The sequence below is a fragment of the Catharus ustulatus genome, chromosome 3, assembly GCF_009819885.2.
Source record: "Catharus ustulatus isolate bCatUst1 chromosome 3, bCatUst1.pri.v2, whole genome shotgun sequence".
In the NCBI taxonomy this organism is placed as follows: Eukaryota; Metazoa; Chordata; class Aves; order Passeriformes; family Turdidae; genus Catharus; species Catharus ustulatus.
The window spans coordinates 92667440-92689436 of NC_046223.1; the positions used below are offsets into that span (position 1 = coordinate 92667440).

The window sequence follows — 21997 nt, forward strand, 5'->3', positions numbered from 1 at the left end:
GGTTCTTCTTAGCTGATTTGCTGAAGTGATGAGAGATGCAGTAGACAAAAGCAAAAATGCACACATGCAAATAAAATTACCTTTACATCTGCACCTGCCATGAAAGCAGATGAAACAAGTTTATGTTATTTCCTGGTCTTGACAGATCTAAGTGACATTAGAAGAGATGTCAAAGAAGGGTACGGATGCGACTGTTCTCTTGAGACTGCAAATAGCCTATCATACAGGAATAAGCTTTAAAATCTTGGATTTCAGAAGAAGAAGTAAAGTCAAGGGATGACGAGTACTTTACAAATTTAACTGACCAGAATGGTGGAGCTGGTCACTTCAGACCACATAAAAACCAAATCCAAACAATCCAATTTACAAGTGAGGACTGATAGACTAGAAAAGAAAAATCAATATAAACTTTTATCCCCTGGATGGCACTGTTGGCCAACTAAAAACTGAAAAAGCACTATCACAGGAAAATATAAACACAGCTGCCTCAGGAACTGAATTCAACCCATTTTGCAGTTATGTCTATTTAAGTGTATTTTTTTCAATCATTCCTACTTTAACAACTTTCTACAATTAACCTAATGATTTGTGCCAAGGTTATTTTTCTGACCTAGTATGACAAAAACTTGAAGTACAGTATATTCTATTTGCCTCCCAGTTTCATCTTGGGAACTTGCCAGTTGCAGATAATAGAAATATTCCCAAAGCAGTTGCATTCCAAGAGAGAATAGAGAACACTGGGTACAGGCTCACCTCATAGTTCTTGGAATGCTATTTTCCATGTGATTAGTAAGCACTAAATCCACCTTTTCAAAGTACAGGTAGAAACTAACTAAAAGTTGCTTTATCAAAATGCAGCAAGTACATATAAATGTACAAACATGAACCCAAAATGGCACCTGCAAATTGTCTAAAGGGTGTCCCAGAGCTCTGTCCAAAACCCCTCCTCCCTCTGTCTTTTCCCCTAGATTATAAAGCCAGGCTCTTTCCTCCTGATTCTGTGGCCCAAAATAGCTTGTTTTCATTTCTGCACAGCAGTTCACCTTCAACAAGCTGCCCACTTCTGCCCTGCCTATAGTCTAATTTTTAAGATACTTCCCTGAAACACAGAGTTTGAACAGCATCTCCAATTTATTTACTAAGCAAGAACTTCAGTCAAATTCCCACCTTCCACGAGAGAAGAATTTTCATCAACTACCAACACCCTCAAAGCATCTCACCTTATACTAAATAAAGTAATTGTCTAAATAATAACTAAATGTTTATTTGGAATCAAGCCAAGTTGATTATTCAAAATGCCTCTAATACAAACCACTATATTTTCAGGGGCCTTTTGTACCCCAGACTACTTGAGGATACTACCTTTTAGGGGGTTTTGGTAAACTTACAATACATGTACGTCAAGATATTGTCTTGTGAAAATCAGCAGGACAAGTATGATTAGGGAGTTTATAAAACACAACAAACATGGGCAATAGAAGGAAGGCAATATTACTTGCTATTCACAATCACAAATTATACTTGTAGAACACAGAAGGGATCTCAGTTGCAATTCTGTTATTCAATCTGCTCCCTTCCTTCAGGATTTTGAGCTACAGTATCAGAGCCATTGCAGTGAAGGCTGGTATTGATATCCACATCCACAACCTGTTCCATTGCACATGCACCATGGATCTAGCAGGCTCATTGATCACACACATTGACGAACTGTCTTCACCACAGCCCAGATGTCTTTTGAAAGGACAACAGGATGGGATGTGAATGATCTGCAAGATTTCACGGTGTTTACAAGTCACCCAGAGACTGTCACAGTGAGGTTTCATCCATCTGGAAGCAGGTTTTTGAGGCCTTTGCTACTTCCGACTCTGATCAGATGTCCTGCAGCAGGAATCCACAGCTATTTCAAAGAAAAGCCCCATCCATTCCAGCTACACATCCTGGCTTAGACCACAGTCCCTCCTACTCACCCTCCCTGTTTTTGCTTACAAATCCGTATCCACAGCAGCACTTTAGTCATGTCAGCTATACAGTACCATAACATGCATTCTATCACAGTAAGTTAAAATGAACTGTATTGCAGCCTTAAGCACCAATACACTTCATATCTGCCAGTTTTAATTCTAAAAAGACTGCAGTGATAAGGAATAAAGAGGTCAGACAAATGTATAACAAAACTTCTTACAGACATGAAGCACTGACAACCTCTAATTTCATTCAAAATCTACAGGGAAACAAAAAGAATGCATCTGATGGGATCAGCTTTTTGCCTGAAATTTCATATGAGAAAAAAATTGCATTGCAACCAGCCACAGCAATGAATATGGACAAAGAAACAGAAGCAGTAGATGAAACCTCAGATTCAGATGGTATTTTTAGTCAGTCGTAAACAGTGCTTTCTATACAGTAATATAAAACCTATTTATAGTCAGGTCTTTGGTCAGTTATCAACAGTTAGCATATACAGAAGTTAAACTTTGTTATCAATCACTGCAAATGCCTAACAAACAGTTAATACTGATGTGCTTTCATTCTAAAAAAAAAAGCTACCAAGAGCCTCAAATCAAGTGTATGTGTTTAAAAACCAAGTTTGTAAATTTTTTAATTATTACAAAATCCAGACATTCATTCATTCCACATATCTCTTTTCATCATAGATGAAATCAGATTCCTAGCAAAAAATCCTTTTTGAGCCTACCTTCCTCTTTAGTACTGTGCAACTCTAAAGCATCTGTAATGTCTATAACAAAGCACTGCAGTATCTGCAAACATTTAAAATTAGTAAGAGTACAGCATAATCCAAAAAGTACTTACGACTGGCAGTAGGCAAGGCGTAGTATGAAATGAGAGATATGATCTTTTCTTCTTGCCTCATAATCATCCTCAGCCAAAGCCTATAGAACAAATTATTATTTCAGAGAAAGTCTCTCCCAGATTAAAAATTCAGTCAATTTACCAACGCTGTTCAACAGTATATTAACAGTCATCTTTTAGACAATAAATGCCAACTTATTGAAGAAGGGGGTTACTCTAAAGAAATAATTATATACCTTCAAAGAAAAACTACACCTCTGACAAAAGGACAGAACTGTAGTTTTAGAAATAGCATTTCATCACCTCTACTTTTATTCATTATTCTTGAATGGTATAAAGAAAATAAAATGCAAGAGGGTTCCATGTCTTGATCTTTACTTACTCTGTAGGGAAATTTCAGTTTCCGGAGCTCAGACTCCAGCTTAGATTTGTATACATCAGTACCTCTTACATGGCTCACACCGAGATTTTCAATTACTTTAAGCACTGGGCAAAAAAAGAAAAGGCCCACGTTAGAGACAACACGCTGAAATGAAGTGTATGTATGTACAGAAGTGTATGACAGCTTGGGAAAAGCACAAACTGGAGTAAGGCCACAGGAATTGCTTTTAGCGGTATGAGGAGCAAAAGGGTGAGAAATACGGAGGATAAAGTGTGGCCCGTGAGTCCTGAACAGCTGGCCCCATTCTGGGATCCACAGTGCCAACAAGGAAAAGAGACAGCTAACTCTGATGGATCAGTCTCAGAACATCGGTTTCAACTCTAATGGAAACCTGGGTCCTGCAGTTTCCAGGACTTCAGGAGAAGCCCTGGCTGCCAGCCACAACGACCTGAAATGCAGTACTGGGACATCAAATACGGCACAACAGCTATAGAATGTGAAACGCGCTCATAAAAACGCCCCGTGTAAATCAAAACTACACAATCCCGACAACTACGATAAATGCTCCTTGTGAAATCCGTCTCAGCTCTCCGAAAAGCCCTCAGCAAAGAGTTTCCTTTGCCGGGAGCTGGCAGCAGCAGGAGCAGCCAGCTCGGCTCCCGGTTATGTCAGAGCAGCAGAGCATCTAGGCCTGCCAGAAACACACACAGCCGTGACAGGGAGGATTCACAGCATCGAGAGACAGAAGGGACGGCAGGAAGAAGGGAAAGAGGGGAGGAAGGAGGAGGAACGTGGAAGGCGGGAGAGAGAGAGACGCTACTCACGCTTCAGGCGGTCCACGGCAAAGCTCTCAAACTCCACCAGGGAGATGCTCTCCATAGGGGGCTCCAGGTAAAACTGCAAGCTGTGAGGGTACTGCTCCCGCCGGTCTCCAGCTAGCCGCGCATGTTTCAGCCTCGCTCGGCTGGAGAACTCCATCTGCCTTACCCCGGGGCTGCCTCTGGCCCTGACCCGTCCCGACCGCCCGAGCCCCGCTCCCGCCGCTCCGCCCGACGCGACCCGACAGGACCCCGGCCTGAGCCCGCCCGGCCCCGCGCCCCGGCTTCCCGCGCTCTGCCGGCCCCGCCTACTTCCGCACAGGGCCGCGCCTCCTGCGGCTATTGGCTGCTGCAGCCATGTGGGCGGGGACATGTTGGCCGGGCCCACAGCCGGCATGGCGGCTCCAGGCACAGGCAGGTGCCCACACCCAGCATGGCGGGCCCGGCACGGGCGGGGCGGTGCTGTCAATGCTCACACCCGCCATGCCGGTCCCGGCACAGGCAATGCCCACAGTCGCCATGGCATTCCCGACACACGCAGGTGCCCACAACCAGCATGGCATTCCCGGCACAGGCAATGCCCACACCCGCCGTGGTGGGCCCGGCACAGGCGGGGCTGTGCTGGCAGTGCCCACACCCAGCATGGCGGACCCGGCACGGGCGGGGCTGTGCTGGCAATGCCCACACCCAGCATGGCGGACCCGGCACGGGCGGGGCTGTGCTGGCAATGCCCACACCCAGCATGGCGAACCCGGCACGGGCGGGGCTGTGCTGGCAATGCCCACACCCAGCATGGCGAACCCGGCACAGGCGGGGCTGTGCTGGCAGTGCCCATACCCGCCATGGCGGGCCCGGCACGGGCGGGGCTGTGCTGGCAGTGCCCACACCCGGCATGGCGGTCCCGGCACGGGCGGGGCTGTGCTGGCAGTGCCCACACCCGGCATGGCGGACCCGGCACGGGCGGGGCTGTGCTGGCAGTGCCCACACCCGGCATGGCGGTCCCGGCACGGGCGGGGCGGTGCTGGCAGTGCCCACACCCGGCATGGCGGTCCCGGCTCGAGCCAGGAGATGTGGAGAGGTGTTCACCCCTGGCACGGCCGCTTCCGGTACTGCCACCTTCTCCCTTGTTCTACAATTTTATAATTTTGTCACTTTTCCAAGAGAACTGCAGAATTTGCTATTTTTGCCGCTGTGCTGCCCATTTTTCTGCAGCTGAGTTACGTTTTATAGCCCTGCCCCAAAATGCCGCTTACTTGCTGATTTCCCCCTCCCCGAAAGGTTGAATAACGATCTTGCAAGAAGTTCGGAGTGTAAAAGGGTGGGAAATCAGAACCAGGTGAGGAAAATCAGTAGTTTAGGCTGGCAAGTTCTCAAGAGCAAGGAAAGGATCATGGATCACACTAGTCCTGTGTTCGTGGGCAGCCCCTGGGACAGTCCCGAGTGACCTGAGCGCAGCTTCAGCAAACGCTGCCCTGGGAGCCGGCATTGAATGCTGTTGGTATATTTAAAAACTTTAACCTGAAGCAACGGCGTTTTTTTCAAATAGGCACTGCTCATCCCAGGCAGTTTCTTCCCTTCCCTTCACCACCTGGCTGCAGCCCGAGTTCCTTAGGACTAAGGAGTACATCTGCCAAAATGCTCCAAATATTTGCAGGAAGGCAGAGCTTTTGCCTTTGACCCGTGTGTTAATACCCGGGAGATCTTACAGAGCACCACCCAGGGCAGAAGTTCCCACGTTTGCTTGGAGTGCTGTACCCAGCCTGGACTGGAGGGGGAGAAGTGTGACAGTGCTGAGGAGCACAGCAGAAAACAGCGATGCTTTTCATTATAATTTAATTAAATTTCTACTGATGTTTTAGGTTTTGACACATAGGCAGCACCACACCTTTGGAAACCGTATTTCGCAGTTTGCTGTCCATTACTAATTCTGCTGAGCCACATCCTGCTAGTTTTTGACAGTTCAGCAGCTATGTCTACATCTGTTATTTTCTTTCATTTGCTTAACTTCCAGGTGTTTTTTTCCCTTTCTTGCTGAATATTTATCCCCAAATTGTCTGTAATTAGGTGATCTACCCTGTTTGTTTGGGGTTTTTTTATTTCAGTTAACTGCTGATACTAACAGCATTGCAATAAGTCATAAATAAAATTACTTCAGCAGAAATTAAGAATCAATACTGACATCTATATTACTGGACTTAATTACTACACTACTACACTTAAATAAAACTTACAAGGCAAGACCTTACTCTTTCAGACAAAAATAATTTTATTGGGAAAATAAAATAGACAAGTGAAAATTTTTCACCTTGGGGTAAACCCCTCCCAGATTTCAAAATTCAGACTTTCTTATTGATGCACCTATTGAAACCTACAGATGGTAATATTTCTCACTATATTTTGGTTGCTTTTTTCTAAATATATTTTCAGTACTCCTATAGTAACATTGCCACTGGTGTCTGATTTTTAAAGTATTTTTAAGAGAACTATTGATGTTGTAATAACCCACCTCACAAATGTTTTACAGCAACATCCATATGCTCGGATGTCCAGCTGTCCCCATTATCCCATGCAAACACAGTCCAATTCAGCATACCCCAAACCGTTCTGCTACTAAATTAATGTACTGTTGGGAGGAAAGGGTTAAAAGCAGAAGTATGGCAATGAGGAGGAGGATGAGGATGGTAGATTCATTCAAGTGACCTTGAAGCTGGGAATGTCAAGGCCTGGAGAATAACACTGAGGAGAGGCCTGTATTATGTCTAGTGCTGTTTATACCCTGTTTTGAGAAGCATTTCTGTGTAGAGGTAATGTAAGCGTTTTGAGAGACTTGGAGGCACTCTCAAAGACATGCTTAAGCTTCCTGGTTTTGGAAAAGAGAGGGTCAAAGCCCAGATATCATAAAAAAAGCCCAGAGGAGATTACAGCATGTTGGTAAACTACAAGTGCACAGACCCTTGATAAATTGGTGCAAACAGCAGGCCTGCCTAAGAGTGCCTGCCTTCCTGCTCGTGTCTCTGCCAGGCTGTTGCCTTGGGACCTTCCCATTAGCAAGGTAATGCAATAAATTTACTTTTTGCATTTTAACTGCATTTTTGTGCTCGTTACAGCTGCCTGTCAGACACACACACACACACACACAAAATACTTATTTGCATTAAATATGTATTGTTGCACAGTTGCTATTCCCACTTTTGTTATATTAACTAGCAGAGTGCATAATGCTAATCTACCAGAGCCCAGTTGTTCTCTATTTGCTTAACTACATCTGCTAATAGAAGGGTAAATATGATGATGCTGATATGTAGTCTGTCTTTCAAACCCCATTCATCCCTCATGTCTGGGATGTTTGGATCTCTATGGAAGGCAGTGATTAGCACAAAATGTCCCTTCCCATCTTCCAGCTGCCTTTCAGCTCTTATTGTTAATTGATAATTTTAGCGTATGTATCATCAGCCTGATTGACTTCTCATGTAATTCTGTCTTCAAATATATTGTATTAATATCTTGGAGTTTTGGTCTTTTCACCTCTTAAAATGTTCTTCTTAAAATATTTTTTAACTTTTTTTTTTCCCCAAATATTTACTTACACATTCTCCCCTTGTCTAACTCTATTCTTGTACTGATCTGACCTTTTCAGAAATATTTTCTTGTAGTCTATTTGTGTAATTTGTAGCCCAATTCCTATTTATTTTATTCTGTTTTGCAGTTCTCCTTGTTTTTTATCACTTCTTTAGATGTTTGACATCCAGGTTATACCGGGATTTTAGTTCTGACTACAATGCACAGATGCCTCTGTGCTTACTATAAATAGCAGGTTAAATGTTCTGAGCTGGCCTTTACATTCCTGCAGGATCTGAAGTGAGTAAAGCATGAATCATGCAGTGAAGAGAGGTTTTCAGAGGGCTGCTTTAGCTGGAATATGCTCTCAATTTATTTAAGTGGAGAATAAAAATGGTCACATCCCTTGTGACACTCAATCTCTCTGGCTCCACTTAAATAGGGCTTATGAATCCTAGATTTATCCCCCAAATACCTATCCAAGACTCTATTTCAGAGGTAGAGAAAATCTGTATATATATTCACAATCTTCTTAAATTTATCCTGACAGGCAGGTCTGTCATTCACTTCTGCCTCTCTGCATGCATCTTCTTCAGTATGTTTAGGCTGCTGTAACAAATACATTCATTGTATCTTTCTTCTGTTATATATCCCATTTTTGATCCCTTTGCATAATTTTTCAGGGTACATATAGAGGCAAAATCTGCCCTGTCTCTGCACTAGGCTTTTTCCAAAATGATGTTATCCTTGTATTTCCTTACAAGATGCTCCATGTACTTGAAATAATTTTGCTTGCCATGCTGGGGCTTGGGGGAGAGGTGGAGTTGACTTGTTTTTTCTCTAGTCAGTTTTCCTCTGGTAACTTTTGAGCATTGAATCAATGTTAAAGAGAGGGGTTGAAGATAAGATGCACTCACATATTTGAGAAATTAGAGCCTGAGTAAAGAAAAGAGAGAAAGATTCAAATTTCTACCATGGAAATGAAAAGCACAACTCTGTCTTGTTTCTGTGTGGAGCAGCAGCAACAAGACAATTAACACAAACATGCAGGCTGATCAGCATGAATACAGCTTGAGCTCAGCCACTGCTCCATCATCTCCAGACAGACAAGGGAAGTCTGAACTGTCCAGAATCAGGACCAAAAAAAAAGTAGAATTCATTTCTAGACTTAATTTTATTTGCTGCATAAGGATCTTCTTCCTAGAATGTTTGTCTTTATCATATTGAAATTGTGAGCTTCTGAAAAACACAAAGAAGTTTTAGAAAGTCTGTCTGTTTGAAGGGATACTGATGTCTTCTTTTCTTGGATTTTTATTACCACTAAACTAATTTCTAGTAAGAAAATGCTTTTGTTACACGTAACATTTAAGATTTACTACATTTCTAATACTCTCCTGAGAATAATCAAATTTCTACCTGTATAACAAAGAAGAGTAGGATGCTTTCTTATCAAGTAATCTGTAGGTAATTGAAAGACTTCATTAACCCCACAAGTATCACTATCCAAGATAAGAACTAGACATAGCTATATACCTAGGATTTTTAACTTTTTTTTCAATCAGATAGAGAATTATTTGTCAGGATTCAGAATAATATTTTTTAAAAAGTCTGAAGTATTTTTACAAGAAAAATCTCTTATTGTCTGAAAAATTTTAAATATTATTCTGTCTCCATTAAAAGAAACCCACTGCAGTTGAAGGATTTTGTTCAATCTTTTTGATGTTTAATTAGGGGTATTGTATAGTACAGATTTAGCCTGGAAGACCTCTTGTTTTAAGCCTATGACTTGGTGGTGAAAAAAATGTCCTTTTCAGTCCTGACACATACTGAGTGTTCACATACTCAGCCACTTTGTACAACAGTCTGCAAAATTCAAACCTAATTGTAAGCAGCCAGCCATGTTCCAAGTGCTAATAAATGTTCATATTAGATTTACTCAGAGCACTTCTACCATTACAAATGAGAGCTGCCAAAATAAACATCGGGGTGGGATTTATTCTGCCTAATTTGCACTTAGCTTTTAAGATCTTATTTTAGAAAGAATAGTTTTCCCAAGAATACTTGGAAATGAGGTAGGTGTCCTGCAGGCCTCCAAAAGGACATCTAGACTGCCTAAATGCATGTGTTTACATAGCTGATTGTTTTCCTTTTGTTTACCTCAAATTTGTTTGGCTTTTTTACTTGCTTGTTTTCTGGGTTTGGGGTTTGTGGTATTCTTTCAAATATGAGTGATGCACAGGAGTGAAAACTTAAGTATTTTTGCAAGTTAGGGGAACAAAGTCTTCCTTGCATGTAATACAAGGTCCTCTTCCCCATTAGGAATAGATACCAGCATAAGGAGTTAGACATGACTTACATTCCCTATGTAAGCAAAATTCCGATTAACTGAGAGTTGCCTAAGCAAGACATATGAGACAAAGATCATTAACAAAATACAGTAATTTCACGAATACAAGCCGCACCAATTTGACCAAAAGTTTGGTGGAAACCCGGAAGTGCGGCCAATATTCTGGGGCGGCTAATACATTGACAAAATTCTAAAAGCTGCCAACACGGAAGTGAGAGCCCGCGGCAGCCCCAAGCCAAGCTGGAGCCCGGCCGGCCCCGGCTGAGGTGGGAAAGCCTGGCAGAGGCGGGGCCAGCAGTGTGGGGGGCGGGCGGCAGAGCCTGAGCCAGCAGGGCGGGGGAGCCCGGGAGAACTGGGGCTAGCAGTGCAGGGGAGCATGGCAGAAGCAGGAAGGCCGACGGGTGGGGCTGCCTGGCAGCGGGGGAAGCCCAGCAGAATCGGGGCCAGCAGCGTGGGGGAGCCTGGCGGTGCGGGGGCCTGCAGTGCCGGCCAGGGCGAGGAAACGCGGCGGTGGTGCAGACGGGAGGGGGTGGCCGGCGAGCCCGCCGGCGGGGCTAGGGAACGCGGCGCGCCGCGGCCGGCGAGCCCGCCGGCGGGGCTAGGGAACGCGGCGCGCCGCGGCCGGCGAGCCCGCCGGCGGGGCTAGGGAACGCGGCAGCGGGGCGGTGCTGACGGGAGAGGGGGGCCAGCGAGCCCGGCGACGGCGGCAGTACCACCCGGCCAGCCCCGCCGAGCCGTGGCGCTGAGCTGGGCCACCCGGCCCCGTCAGCCACCATGAGCGGGCCAAGCCTTCCTGGCCCCGCCCCGAGCCAGTAAAGCCCGCTATGCCGCGATCCTGTTACTAATTGGCCAATTTGTGAAAGCTGCGCACGGATTCTCGCTACGAACGAAAGTGCGGCTAATATTCGGGGTGCGGCTTATCTATTGACAAAGACAGCAACATTGTCGAGGCACCGGGGGTGCGGCTTATAATCCGTGCGGCTTGTATTCGTGAAACTACTGTACCAGTCAGTTCTTGAGCACCTTCATACTGTAAACTAAATATATTACTTTGTCTTAGTTCATAATATTTTGCCTGTGTGTTACTTTTATTATGCACTGTAATTTCTTTTGTCTGGAACTCTGTGGAACTTGAGCTAAGAAAGCAAAACTGACTAGGAAAGGTTCCAATTAAGGCTCCTCTCCCCATTAAGTATTTTCTAAAACTGCACTGATTTCACCAGAAGCAGAATATAAAACCAGAAGTAGAATATAAAACTCCAACCCCATCCACCAGCACTGGGGAAATCAGTTCCTACTGCTCCTTAAAATTCGGGGCTTGCTGATAAAACTGTTGATTTATTTTCAGACTACAGAGCTGGAATAACTATCGGCATCAGTATCTTGTCAATCTTTCTTCAGCTCACCTACATGAATATGCAAAAATCTGGTACACACATTGTTATTTTGAAAACTACATGGCGCATTTGCATAACAAATTTTAAAAGCTGAAATTCATCCTAATAGCTTTTGAATAACCATTAAAATTGCCTACAATATAGCCACACTAAGTACAAGGGTTATGTTTAAATGTCCAATTAGAAAACCAAGTTTATCAGTTGCACAGCTATTAACAACATGTTGCTCTAAAAAATACAATTTTATTAGATATATAGAAGACCTAGAATTTTTTAAACAAATCTGGTAACAGTTAAAGAGCAAGGGTGGATCACAATGTATCTAAATGAATCCAGCTGGTATGCTTTTTAGGTAGTATTTATGCATATAGTAGCAGATAGTGTTATAAATATTTTCAATAGGGGCTACATTCTCTTTATACATATTTAATTTTAGGGACACATAACTTATATGGGTACGTGGATGGTATTACACTCTTAAGTGCCTGTAGTTTTGCCCTCTCAATGAACTGTGTACAGTTAAATATGGGTAAAAATTATGGCAGCTGTGTAATTATATACTGAGTGTTGAGTACATGTGATGTTGCACCTTCTCATCCAGCACCAGCTAATCCCATCACCTTGCAGAAGGGAACGATGATATTCTCAAGGAACAGACAAGAGCATTCATTTATCTACAGGGCCAAGGACATCTTGGTTTTTGCTTTGTATACCCCTAGCAGCCTACGCACTCTACACAGGGCACTGGGAAAGCCCAAGCTGTAGGAGGGGAGTACAGAGCAGGCAGTCTCAAAAAGACAGACACAGGTGTCCTCAGAAATATGTAGGTTACACTGCCATCCTTAGATCCTAAGCCACCTCATTTGCCATTCAAGTTCACTTGGCACAACTCAGTCTACTCTGATGGTTTCTGGGCCCCAGGAACTCATGATGCTCATTTCTACTCTGGTCTCATCTGTGTGTGTCTGTGTGTGTTACCCCACATTTCCTTTCCCTGCTCTGTCTTCTGCATATGCAGCACTTGGGTTACTAACTGCCCAGATCACCCAGTTCCAAATATGTGTAGGCATCACTCGTTTTCAGGCAGCAGTAGAACAGAAGTCAGAGTAACTCCAACAGCTTGGTGTCCTGGACCACACCACCACAGTTCACTTCTTGCCCTTCCTCAAAGCCCCACAGCCAATCCTGTTTCTTCCCACACTTCTTTTCACCAGCATCACACTTAGTATCCTGCTGATTCTGGATCTCCAGGCACTCACCTTCAGCATTTGAAGTGATCTAGACTTTGTTCTTCATTACAGCTCCACCTCAGCTTTGCCATCCAAGGAGTTTACAGTATCCAGAAAAGAGAAGCAGACCTCCCATCTCCCAGCATTCTGCCCCTCCAAATGTAGGCATAGGCCAAGTAGGCAACAGCAACTCCTTCCTGATGCTGTCTCCTGACAATACTGAAATTCAAAGGAACACATCAGACAAAAAATGTTTTCTGAACATTCAGTTATGTCATGTGTAAAAAGAAGAGGGAGTGGGTAATAACATTTTAGATAATTGAAAATGCATTTCCCCTTACAAATTATTGGTGTTGGATGCAAAAGACTAGCTTGATTTCCCATTGCATTTATCCTTCTTCATAATGTTTTGCTTCAGTGATTTTTATTGAGCATTTTCCTGAGTCTGGTATAAAAATATCTGCATTCCCTCATATGCTTTCCGTCTCCCTCAGTAAACTAAAGTTGGATTCACTAACTTCTTTTTTTAAGGTTGCTATGAAAGACTCTTCGAAGTTCAAGGCCTGAATATTGATGAGTTTTCACTAGTAGCCAAAGAAAATATCCAGAACTCATTCTTCCTGACATTTTTGATCTTCAAACAAACTAAAAAAAAATGCTGAGATTTTGCCAAACCAACCAAATTTATATATCAATTTGGTTTGGTTGTTGGAGCTCTGTACTAGCCCATTTGTAAGCCACAGCTTTACTTTGGGATATTATCTTTTCCATGCTGCATAGGACTGAGAAGGCAGTTGCTTAGTATCTTTGGATATCTGTACAAACTACTTCAAAAGTATATGGCTCTGGAAATTCAACAGTACAATTTCTATGTTGTTATTGTGATTGACAGATCATTTTCCATCAGTAACAACTGTCTATTTTAAATTGTGCTCTACCGATGAGAGGTTGACTGTAAGTTCCTTACTCATGGTGTACAGAAAGGCCATGCAATTAGAAAAAGTAGAATATGCTCTATGATTTAATTTTAACTAGGCATTATAGCCATAAGGAAGTATATTTTCATTTCCTGTATACAACAGGTCATAGAATTCATCCACTGTATGGACACGTACAATTAAAACTGATCCTGTTGCTTTGAAGTAAGAGCAGTCTTTCTTAAGCATAAATTGCTTTCCTCTCCTGTTTGCAACAGAAGGCTTGTAGTGGGCAGGCCCATAAACACAGAGGCAGAATTTTTCCATCTGTACAAGGACATTCCAAAGTTTTATGTATATTTTACAGTTCTTCTTTTGCTTTTATTGGTGCTAGTTAGTTTCAAATTTCTTGCCTTACTTTCCTCCCTATGAATGTAAACATAGATTTAGTTTTTTCTGTCTACATTGACATGATCTCAGCCCAACAGCACATCATAGGAAGCTGGGAGATTTATTGGGAGAAAAGAGCCTGTTGGAAAAAATCTGGGTAGTGGTAATTGGAGAGTGAGTCAGTGTCTGGAGTCCAGCTGTGCTTACTACTTAAGCCTGACTAGAGCTGAGTCACTCAGATTTCTTCAACTATCTGACACTGGCTTAAAAAATAGATTTTATATATACTGGATACATTTTTTGGCTGAGAACATTTGTATAAAGGCAGCAAATGATCTTTTAGTATTGCAGTGGCATGCAAGAGCTGTGCTCTTGGAGAAGCAATTCATTACCTAAGCACAAACCAGCGTGTCTGAAAGATGGTGTGGCATCAATAGCACAAAATGCACCAAAAATAGTTTGATATGCAATCGGGTCTGTGACTAATATTGCAAAAGATCTGCATCCTGACCCTGAGAGGCAAAGCTTTGCCGTTTCTTATTGCATGCATTTACAGTGGTTGGAACTTAAGAAACACAAATCAGTTTCTGATTGGTGTTATTTTGATTACTGTGTTATGAGGCTTGCTTCATCAACATCCCAAACATTGAAGCTCTAACCTTTGGACAATACATAATTCTGAGGAAAATGCCATTTAAATGTCTTTAGAGAATATGAAACTAAATTTAAGTAGATTTTATTAAATTAGGTTTTAAAAAAATGTTGGTTTTTTTTTTTTTTGCCATACTAATAAGAGTTACTTCTAAGGAACCTCAGTGTTACAGGGGATATTTGTTACCTAATTTTGTTGCCAAGATTGAAGGAAAAGACCCAACTGGGAATCATGTACATATTTTGATTCCTTTACACTTTAATAGTTCCTGAAAGTTTTGAAACATAATTAAGTATTTTTCATGTTTTACATATGATTCATGAAAATGAATTTTTAAAACAAAAGAAATAGTACAGACAAGCTATTACAATTTTGGACTATAAACAATACAGAGGCCAGGATGAAAACAACAGTACTACAGGTGCCACCAAAAAAGTCAGGATTGAAATTGGGGGAGGCGGGGCGGGGAAATCTATCAAACACTTAGTCTCATTTAAAACAGAAAAAGTCTTTGACAGTCAGCTGGAAGAACATTTTCAGGCAACACTCATTCAGGCTGAAATTTTGCCAGCAGTATATCTAAAAGAGTTTCAGCTCATATTAAAATCTGATGTAGGTGACTAATTTCTCATCTCAGTTTTTGGCTTATTCCTTCCAATTAAAATTGTAGATAAGTAGCCCAAAATTTCAGGAAAGCAAACCTGACAAGGTAGTGTTTTGTATTTGTTACAGGTACTTATAACACTGTTTCTGGGGTTCTAGACTGACTTGGGAATTTAAATAAACTAAAAACAGAGGAGAAAAGATATGTTACCCTTTCCTCTCTGTCCACATTACTCTACACAGATGTTTCAAGACTATTCATTCCAGCTCTATGTAGCTATAAAGCCAGCAGTGTCTGCTGGAGGGTAGAGAGCTGGATTTCTAAGTAGCTTTGTTCCAGATGGGAATACAGAGTGACCCACTCAGTCTGCAGGAGCAGGTCACTGGATAAAGAAGATCTCCATGATGCATCTGAGACCTGGCATAATTCCTAAACTCTCTATACCATTAAACTTACAGCTTTTATTCTATATTTAGGAGAACACATACAGTTTGGCTTTTTATGGATCACCATATTTTTTCCCCTAGCTTGCCTACAGTCCTCTGCTCCATTTCATACACAGCCTCTTCCCCATTTGTGTTTCCTAGTTCCTCCTTTTCCAGCTGAAGATGACAGTAAATGTCAGCATAGCCTGGACACTGCTTAGTTAAGTGGTGGCTATCAAAAGTGACAGATCATTTCAGCTGTCTTTCCCCTGGGTGAACATACATCTAGGTCTCTTTCTTCTATCTCAGCTATCAATTTTAAGGCATATTGAATGCTTACCATCTCCAAGATGTTTATCTATCTATATTAATTGAAATTCACCATTACCAGCTGCCAACTCAAACAAAATTCTGCTGCTGCTGTTGTATCCACTACAGTCTGCAAAGGCAGCCAGCAGAGATCAGCCACACAAACAGCATTTGCCACTCAAATAGTGAGTCCCTGTCTTCACCACAAAATGTCACATGGAATAAGGACATTGCTGGTAAGCTAATATGGTGCCTGTCTTGCAAATTACAGCACACTGTTTCTGATGAAAAATGAGACTTCTTGTCATATATTTCTTTCTCAGTTTCCTTTTTTCTCTTAGAGAAGATAGTTTACTATAAGGTCCTTAAGAGTTATAACTATCAGAATTCAGTTCTATAGAACTTCTGAACAGTTTATCCTCCTAATTTCCTTAATTTGCCTATCCACAACTCTTCAGCAGTTTCATCCAAGATATCCAGATGTCCCAGCTGTCTCAGAATAGCACATATGCTGCTGATCTGAAGGTGGTGCTCAAGGAAATAGAAAATTTAGAAATTTTAGGAGATTTAGGAAAAAGGAATTTTAGTTCTTAGCACCACTTGTATGTGTTAGCCTAGAATTTTCCAGGTTTCATAGCAAAAGTATTTCCTGATTTTCACAAAGGCATTTCTTTCATTACAATTATATTAATATAAAAATAATAAATAGTATCTTGTGATTGTAGTGAGGCAAAGAGGAAAGTGAGAAGTCACATAAAAATAAAGATAATCAAATGGTTTTGAAACTCTAAATGAGAAATGAGGGAGTTCTCTGGATTTGAGCCAGGGTTAACTCCATTCTCATAAGCAACATTTTTCCATCATTGTAATTATTTTACCTTGAAAGCAGCTTTAACTACTACAAATTCACACATGAAGGAAATTATTTAATGACTGAGTCCTTTTTCTAAGTAACAAAAACATGTCCTCTTGACAGTTTTCTATCAAATAATGTTTGAGTTATGTGATGTTTTAGGAGAGAAATCAGTTTTGCCTATTTTTCAAATGCAAGAGAGACAAGCTTTAAAGGCAAAGTCAATATAATAAATAGAAAAGATAAAAAATAACTCCTACCAATGCTAAGGAGACTGATAACCAGTCTTGAGACAGAGCCTTGGTACAGAAATAAATCTCAAGTAAGCAAGAGGACCACCATACCCCCTAACTAGGACATTGGATTAAAGTGCCAATATTCTTTCATTGCCATCATCACCAAGGACATCAGTTATATAAGAATGTGACATAAATATGGAAACAGATAGATATCCTTCTACAAATGAAGAAAAAGGGGGTTGTTTTCCATCTGTAATGCTGAGCAATGAAATACTGAATGAATTGACAAAAAAGATTAATAGACATTGATTGATCCATCCTTTACAATCATTTTCTACCCCTGTCTGCTCACTAACATCAGGGCAATGCAGAGCACAGGTGGGCTGTCTTTTCATACAGACACCTGCATCTGCACAAAGTGCAGAAGCTGCAAATGCAGGAGCAGCCCAAGAACCTCCTGCATGTGATCTGGTTTTGACAGTGATTGGTTCCAGATGCTGCAAAGGAAATTTCCACAAAACCCATGAGGTAAGCAGTCATGGAAGAAATGATATAACAGGACAGATTCTTCCCCAATTTACTGTTTAGCTGGTTCATGCCCTGAAGAATGGCATCTTATGCCCTTTCCAAATTCACTCTCTTCCATCACGTCAATAACATATATCCTGTTTAGTGAAGCTTGTCTCCTTCTTTCTCTACTCTGCTGCATATTCCCCCATCCCCAGGGCTTTAGCAGTCTCTGCACCAAGGATCCTCTGACACCACAGCTGCACAGACTCTGCTCAGACTGCAGAAAATGAGCTGTGAGTCCATACAGAGACAAGGAAAATAAATATTCTAGGTATGGTGTGCCAGGATTATTAGGAGCTCAAGGATTCAAGAGGGAAAACACTGGCTCAAGAAGGTATATAATTGTAAATTAAAACAGAAAGGAAGGCTCCTTGGCCCAGAGATTATTCAGGAGCTTCTGGTCATGTCACCAGTGCCATGAATGTCAGTGGAGATGGTGGTAGCTGGCAGCTCAGCAGCCCTGGTCATCCATTGCAGGGAGCCATGGGATAGCCAGCCCTCCCCATCGTGACAGATGCCTGACTGAGCAACAACAGCCTTGGATACCATATCTGCAGAATGACTATATCCTTAACCTCAGAGGTCATTAAATCCAAGCTCACTTTGTGAGCCAGTAAGTATTTGCTTAATACCTGTAAACTGGACATGTCTTGCTTTTCATGGGGTCATGGACAACATGCCCAAGCAGTCCAACTCAAAATAGGGCCCACAACAACAGATGTGCTCTTATTGCTGAAACCTACTGCACTTAACCTCAGTCCTTATTGAAAAATCAAATGCATGAATTACGTGTTGTATAAAACAGTGGTGATGACTATGTAAACTGGGAGAAATTGCACATTATGGGTCTGTGTTGCAGATACCTGATTGAAGCAAATCTTTTTCAATATGCTGTTTTAGTCTCTTTAAAACCAGCCAATTCCTACTACTCCATTTGCTTATACTGCAGCTATTTGACCCTTGGCATTTTTAGCAGATTCACCATAGGTCACTAGTTGCAATGTGTGTGTACAGTTTATTGAGTAGATAACCCACAGCCATGTCTGTTTTGTTTTTACAAGCATTTTTGTTCAGTTACACTGACAAAGCAGTCAGCAGGATAATATTTCAAGAGGTCATCTTTTTGCATTAATTTTTTTTTGCATTAGTAACGAGAATTTCCTCAGCAGAATATTGTTGCTAATTACATTCACTCAGTCAATTTAACCACCTAAAGGCTAAGTCTAATTTAAACTAATTTACTTGGCTGTCTCATTGTTTACTGCAGAGAGAGAATGGTCTGAGAAAGCAAGAGATCTCCAGTGTATTTTTAATACTTACACCATCCCAGGATGAATCACTCTCTAGGAGTCCTCCCTCCTTCTGTTGAGTACAGAGGTAGACAGATTTAAAATGGATGCCCACCCCTGCTTTTATTCAGTGTACATATGAAGTTCTCTGCAGATGGACTGCAAAGAAATGGCATTACATAGACACAGCTTGAAATCACAGTTAGCTGATGTGAATGAGTGGTTTAGATCACCTAAAGAATCAAATATATTAGCAAAATCATGCATCATATAAATCTGCAAAAGCATGACTTAAAACTTGGTGGCAAGTTTCACTCTATTACTTATTACACAGATGAAGTACACAAAGGAAAATTGTATTAGGATCAATTTGCACGGAGACCAGGGTCACAAAAGGGCAAGGGGGTAAGGGAGATGTCCCACTGAGACACATGCCTCAGAGTTGACCCCTTACTTTCTAAACTCCTGATGGAGCCTAGGTGTGATTGAGTCAAAACTTCACCTCAACAGGTGAGCAGGTCATATCTAAAGGGTTTAACAACCCTTAATAATTGACTAACTTAACAATGAATGATACAATAGGATTAACAATAATCCATAATTACAATAATAATAGCAGTAGCTGGACTACAAATCAGAGATAGCAACATTCACACTACACTTGCTGTAAGGTATTTACAGCGATTCACACATAACAATTATGTACAAAGGTACCTGCTAAAAATTCTCCTCAAGTTTGGTGGAGTACTTTGTGGAGGGGGCTGATGGCTGGTCTCTGAGCCAGAGGGGTGAGCTGACAGCAGAAGAAATTTATAAGATTCATGTTTACCTGTTAAGGGAAGAAGAAGACAAGGTCATTCACATGGGAACCGAGAGAACAGAGACAAACAACAGACACCTGCAGTCAGAAAAACAGGACTATTATCTGTTTGTAAAATTCTTGTAAAAAGCCTGCCCAAAAACAGTGATGCTGACTGCTTTGTACCAATGAACACGATGAGCGGTGTTATCATAACCAATGAATGAAGTATGCACTGTGTTAAAGAATGTATAAAGAATGTATAAAGAATGTATAAAGAATGCATAAACATGTGGCCATAATAAAGGAGCCATTTTACCTGTTGCTATGTGTGTCTTGTCCATCCCAACAGCAACATCTGGTGACCCCGACATGGCTGGCAATTGGAGACATTGAAGGGATTATACCCCTTGTAATATGTTGTTGTGGGCAAAGTCACAAGATTTTGAGACTGATGCAAGTATTGCTTTTAGTGTTAGAGCATGGAAAAAGATTGGAGAAAGACTGTGGGACGTGGTATCAAATGGGGACAAAGCAGCCACAGACTTGGCTACTACTTGGAGGTTCCTTTATGAGACTTTAAAAAAAATAGAAAACAGAGCAGGACAAGAGAGAGCAGATGGAAAGAGAATCAGAGCAAAAAATTGAAGCTACGTAACAGGGAACAATAGAGAGCCAAGGTCCTGCTCGATGATAAGCCCCTCTCTAAAGTAGAGCTGGCTGGAGCTGCTTCTACGGAGGCTCCCCAGGGATCTGCTGTTGCAGGGAACAAACAACAAGCTGATAATGCCTCTCAATACTTGTCTCCAAAAGACTATGTTAAGCCTGTGTACCCTTCCCTTGTGCAGCAGTTAGCTGAATTAGGTACCAAGTTGAAATATATCACTCCTGTGCCGCAGTTAGCTGAAATGACTTTAAAAAAAGAAACAAGCAGGGCTGTCTGCCCCACTGCTCCCCTCCGAACTGCATGAGCAAACAAAACTGTCAAAGCTGTATCCTCCCTTGCCCAATAGCAATAGCAAGAATGATGAAATGCCAGTGATAAGAAAACCTGAACTGGAGCATTAATCTGTTTGTCACAAACCCCGCAATACATCTAAGCCTGCTATCCCGTGGACTTTACCTCCCTGTCAAGCAACTGTAACCACTTGACAACCTCTACAGTTTTGGGAGCATGTAAAAAAGAAAGCAGCTGAGGTGGGGAATTGGGATTTGTTAGGAAAAATAGGTCCACCAAAAATGACTGATATGCAGAGTGTTGATATGAATGTTACTTGTGATGATGTTATGGCTTTTCCTGTTTTTAAAGCGGTCCCTAATTCAGGGTAAAATGATAGTCATCAAGCTTTTTCATGGAGGGTGCAAGACCTCCAAGCAAAGGTGGCTAAACTTGGTATTAATTCTCCAGAAGTAACACAATTAATTCATGTTATTAATGCCAATGTACTTGCTCCTTATGGTATTATGTGTCTTGCTACAATTCTGTTTCAACTGGTACAATATGGTGTATGTCAAAATACCTGGAGGCAATTAGCAGAGTGAACGGTTTTAGGGAACATGCAACTGCTCCAGCAGGACCCTCGTCATGCTGTGGGAGTTGATCCTTTACTGAGTATTGGACCTTTTACTAACCTGGATTTACAGGCGAGGTGGGACCCTTTAATTTTGGCACAGGCTCAACAAACAGGTATGAGCACTTTAATTAAAATGATGGAAATGGCAGCCCCGAAACAGAGATATGTTACTATACAACCAGGTAACAAGGAACCTTTTTTGCAATTTGTGGAAAAGGTTGCTGCAGCTATTGAGAAACAAGTATATGGTGAAAATTTGTGGCAAATTTTGTGTAAACAATTAGCTAGAGATAATGTAAATGAGGACTGTTGGAAAATTATTGAAGCCTAGCCAGGGGATGCCTCATTAGTTGATACTGTAACTGCTTGCTCAAAAGTTGGGACAGAAAAGCATGAAAAGGCTGATCTTGCAGCAGTCCTAAAGCCTTCACCCAAATGTTTTAACTGTGCACAACAAGGGCATTTAAAGGCACAGTACAAACAAAATGGTGAGCAGAAAATAGCAATTAAAATTAATCCAGGCAGTAATTTTAATGGCAATCACTGTAGTAAACCTGGACATTATGCTAAGCAATGCAAATCTAAATACCATCTAAGTGGACAACGTTTGCAGGGAAACTGGAGGAGGAGCGCAAAGGGGCATGAGGACACAAATACCCCAACAGCCACAAGCCCTGCAGGCACTGCAAAGCTATCCATTTGTTATCAATACTCAGGAGCTCTGCAGGGCATTGATATACCCACCGCTGACACAGCAACTCTTCTGACAAAGCAAGTATGTAAGGTGCCTCTCAATGCCTATGGTCCCATGGGACAGGGATTGGTGCGGTTCTA

General features: G+C 41.8%; 1 protein-coding gene across 1 annotated transcript in view; it reads right to left on the reverse strand.

The window, feature by feature from the left end:
* The window catches only part of PRIM2 (DNA primase subunit 2), a 103629-nt gene extending 99391 nt beyond the window's left edge, over nt 1–4238 (reverse strand). The window contains exons 1-3 of the mRNA XM_033056711.1: nt 4018–4238; nt 3194–3297; nt 2812–2891 (exon numbers count right to left, since the gene is read on the reverse strand). Of these exons, the coding sequence (XP_032912602.1) occupies nt 2812–2891; nt 3194–3297; nt 4018–4171 (338 nt within the window). The 5' untranslated portion in view covers nt 4172–4238. The remainder of the gene's footprint in view (nt 1–2811; nt 2892–3193; nt 3298–4017) is intronic.
* Between the last annotated feature and the right edge of the window lie 17759 nt (nt 4239–21997).